The sequence below is a fragment of the Hipposideros armiger genome, unplaced genomic scaffold (genome assembly GCF_001890085.2).
Source record: "Hipposideros armiger isolate ML-2016 unplaced genomic scaffold, ASM189008v1 scaffold_1569, whole genome shotgun sequence".
NCBI lineage: Eukaryota > Metazoa > Chordata > Mammalia > Chiroptera > Hipposideridae > Hipposideros > Hipposideros armiger.
This window is the reverse complement of record NW_017732919.1, coordinates 3,731-7,882: the sequence shown is the minus strand read 5'-3', so window position 1 is coordinate 7,882 and position 4,152 is coordinate 3,731. Positions and strand designations below refer to the sequence as shown.

Genomic DNA, 4,152 nt, shown 5'->3' with positions numbered 1-4,152 from the left:
AATAATAATGATAATAATAATAAAGTAAACATATAGTTTAGCTGGCATCCAATCACTGTTTTCTTTCATTGCCTTGGCTCTGCCCATCAAAATTACCCCCAACCCCCATGTTTTCTTCCTAATTGCTCAAAATATTAAATTATCCACTGAATATACACAGCTACCATGATGCACATATATACAATCTCAGAGAAGTAGGAATGCCATTCCAACCCCATCCTCATTTTTACTGAAGATAGATATCTCATAAGTCATTATTTTCTTTAAATGTCTCTGAAGATGCACAAACACCCAATCACTGTGAAGTCTGAAGCCCTTACCTGCCTCTTTCACCTCTGGTGAAAGACAAAGGAGGAGAGAAAGCATTTTGATAAGAACACAGCCAAGTAATGCAGAGATGCCAAAGAAGGAATGAATTAAGACAACACCACTTAATTTGACAATAAATTTACTTTAGTCAGCATTTATTGAGAAATATCACACCCAGGCAGGACTGGCTACATAATTTGTGAGGCCAGTACAAAATTAAAATACCAGTACAAAATGAATCCATTGTTCAAAAGTTATTAAGGCTTTCAAGATGATAATAACTGCACAGGTCAAATGCCCATGAAGCTGACCCTGAATCCAGGTTGGGCTCTTGGTTATGGACACAAATACAAACACCTAAATCCTGCTTTCAAGGAATTGTGACCAAAAAAAAAAAGACTAAAAACCTAAATAACTGCTATTTAGAGTAAGAAAAGATAAGTGTATTTAGGAAGATCTGAAGAATACATAAGAGATTTCAATTGGGCAATCCAGGGAAGCTTCCATGAGAGATAGGTGTCTGAATTGGGGTCTGAAGGAGTAATAGTGATGAACATGTAGCCAAAGCAGAAAAGAGAAAGCTGGAAGATGCGGGGAGGGGAGGGGGAAGATTTCCAAAGCAGTCAGAATCTCTGCCAGAACAAGCTATTTTAACAAAATCATGCTTTGTTTTTTGGTATGAACCAAGTTTAAGAAGAAGCAGACAAGAATTTTATGTATAAAGTAAAACAAGTGTCATCAGAGTTGGTTGAGACTTGTTTTCCATTTCTTCAAGAATCTGTTTTTGATCCATGATTTCTGTGCCAACCATAACTGATTTCCTGAACTCCTGGGGTCTTGGGTGTTGGCTTCTATGAGAAAGATAGGGGGAGGGCCGATGTTCCAATTGGATCTGTGGGAGACAGAAAGGATCTTGATCTCAAAGAAGGGAAATCAGAGAGAAAGGGGGAAGAAAAAAAAAAGATAGAGAAAAGAAGAATGAGTTGAAAAGAAGTTGAAGAAAAAGAACAAGGAAAGTCTTACCTCTGCTTTTTAAACCATGAGTCAACCACAACCAACATGACCAGGGTAACTATGACAGTCAAACAAATCAATATCGGGAGGATGGAGTATCCACCTGGTTGGGGATAAAATAAGGATGTCAATCTATAAAGCACTCTCTATTCTACCTCAGTTAACGCTTCTTAGATCACAGGGGTAGGGCCTTCCAAGAGAGGTTNGCCGATTACTTAGAGGTGGGCAGACCGGGCGAGTGGGGGAAGAGGGAGGCGAGACGCATGGAGGTGCAGAGAGCACACGCGGCTGCTGAGACACGGGACCTCAGAGAGCAGATGGGACAGTGACCCTGTGGCTGGCTCCCTGAACCTCACGGCCCACCTGGAGAGCAGCAAGAACGCGACAGTTTGCAGTCTGAGGCAGAAGCTTCGGACAGGAAGAGTGGGGGAGGAGAGAGAGGAGAGGTGTGTGCAAAGGTGCTGTCCACACCCGAGGCTGTGGAGCCGCATGACCCCCGAGTGTGAGCCTACACACACCGCTCCCAGCCCCCCTACACAGCTTGGGAGGCAGGGCAACTTCAGCTGCTGAATCACTCACAGGCCCCGGGGCAGGTGGCTTTTAGCAGCTCTGAAATCTCATAGCCCCCACAGCCTCCAGCGAAAAGAGTGCCCAAAGATGCACATTCAGCCCTCTGGCTGCGCAGCACTCAGCGTGCCTCTGGTAGGTGAGAGCAGAAAAGGCATTGACTTTGTAAAACCTACCAATTACACCTCATAACCCCACTCATCTACAATAGACCTGCATTGCCAGGGTCACTCTAGGCGCCAGGTGGCTGGCTCTGCCCCCACAAGATGAGGAGTTTGTATATACCAGAGGCCAACTTGGGGAGAGCTTGATGGACTTTAGCCAAGACTGGCACTGGTTGTTTTTTATGTTTTATTTTGTTTTTTTGGTGTNCAGTAAACAAATAACTGTATTGGAACACCCTCCCCACTCACCTGATCTGGCCCCCAATGACTTCTTTCTTTACCTGAAGATAAAGGGAATATTGAAAGGAAGACATTTTGATGACATTCAGGACATCAAGGGTAATATGACGACAGCTCTGATGGCCATTCCAGAAAAAGAGTTCCAAAATTGCTTTCCAGGGTAGACTAAGCACTGGCATCAATGCATAGCTTCCCAATGGGAGTACTTTGAAGATGACTGTAGTGATATTCAGCAATGAGGTATGTAGCACTTTTTCTAGGATGAGTTCACAAACTTAATTGTCCAACCATCATATATTGGAGAGAAAACGATTCCAAGGAGCCAGAACATGAGGGTATATTCAGGGTGTGAAGAGCTATGTACATGTAGGCCCTTCTGCGTATATGGTGGGGTCGGGGGTAAAGTGAGAATCGTGGTGAAGGGTGAAGCAGAGAGAGCGTGAGCCAAGGGAGACAGGAAAGTTGAATAGTGATCAGAGCCTTTACACCCTCTTCCCCTTTGGAAGATGGTTGGAGACCTCAGACAAAGATCATCTTGGCAAAACAAACTCACATTCAAACTGAAACTGACTGGCAAAGGCCTGCACTTCCCGGGGGAAACCATGGTAGTACAACTGCAATAGCGCTTGGTAGTTCTTCAACTCTTCTTTGCTAAAGTTACCCTGAGACCAGGGCCGCAGAAAGCGGATGGTGCCCAAATCCTTGTCCCAGCGATGAGTCTGCAGCTCATCCAGCCAGCCTGAGGCCTGCGTATGTGCCCAGCTGTGGTTGGCAAAGGAGGAGACCTGGAGCACGCGGAAAGAGGAGGGCTCTTCTGCTACTGGATAATGGGGTCTTAGAACCTGTGGAGCTGAGAGACAGAGATATAGCAAGTGAGAGAGTGTGAAGGATGGGAAAAGAAGAGCCCACATAGGAGAAGAAAGCTATAGTTACACAGTTTGCACATATTCTATATCACCTTCCCCCTGGGTTAGCTTCCATTTCCCAAAATCAGAGAGAGAAACAGACTGGGAGCAAGGATGCTCTGCCTGGAACTAGGCTGGCATGCAGATTCGGAAGGTACCCAGTAGGAGCATTACTCCCTGCCCCTAGGTCCTCCCCAGAACTTCTTTCCCACCCTGCTATGCCCAACCACAGGTATTTTTCAATCTGGGTTCTTACCCACTGTGCTTGCCCTGTGGCAGAGAAGTTCCTGGAAGAGCAGGAGCAGCAGGAGCAACATTGAAGATCTGTCAGGCAAAGGATGCCTCAGCAGGACAAGGTTGCCTTAGAGCTCAGGTATCAGCTCCCCTCCAAACCTTCTAACACCCGTATCTAACTCCCCTTGCCACACAAACAGACAAACCTCTCCCTCTGCTCACTTCCCTGTCAGAGAAACCCTGCTGCCTCCCTCAGCCACAGGCCTCCCACGGGGTTTCTCATTTCCCCTCCATCTCTCCCACTATCTGGCTTGTAGGTTTTCTTCCTGTTCCCATTTGCCTCCTGACCTCCCCTATTGCACCAACAATATAAAAGGAATCCTGGCTTATGACAAAGTCTGTAGTCTGTGCTCTGGTTGGCAAATTGAATACCTCTTGGCCTTAGAAAAATCAAGTTTACACTTGGGTTCTCAATGTCCTTTTCTGTGAAAAGAAGTGATGCAAGGTCCTCAGTGGTACCCAGTGTCCCTTCCAGCAGTCTCCCCATTCTTTATCTCTCTGTGGTCTTCTCCTCCTCCTACCTGCTTCCCAGCCTCCTTTGCTCCCTTTTCTTGGTCTTCCCTGCATTTCTCTGCTTGCCCAGTATTGTTTGCTCTGGAGTCTACTTTCATTCTTCTCACTGCCTTTCCTTTCCCCCCATCCCCTCAGTCTCCCTTCTG

The 4,152-nt window shown here is 46.2% G+C and overlaps 1 protein-coding gene across 1 annotated transcript; it reads right to left on the bottom strand.

Annotated features, from left to right (window-relative positions):
- Positions 1–488: 488 nt before the first annotated feature.
- Positions 489–3,629, bottom strand: LOC109377806 (T-cell surface glycoprotein CD1e, membrane-associated-like). The gene is made up of 4 exons (XM_019634271.1): positions 3,456–3,629; positions 2,848–3,144; positions 1,333–1,426; positions 489–1,201 (listed from the first exon to the last, which is right to left on the bottom strand). Exons 1-4 carry the CDS (start codon positions 3,514–3,516, stop codon positions 1,048–1,050), a joined length of 606 nt encoding a protein of 201 aa, XP_019489816.1. The 5' UTR covers positions 3,517–3,629; the 3' UTR covers positions 489–1,047.
- Between the last annotated feature and the right edge of the window lie 523 nt (positions 3,630–4,152).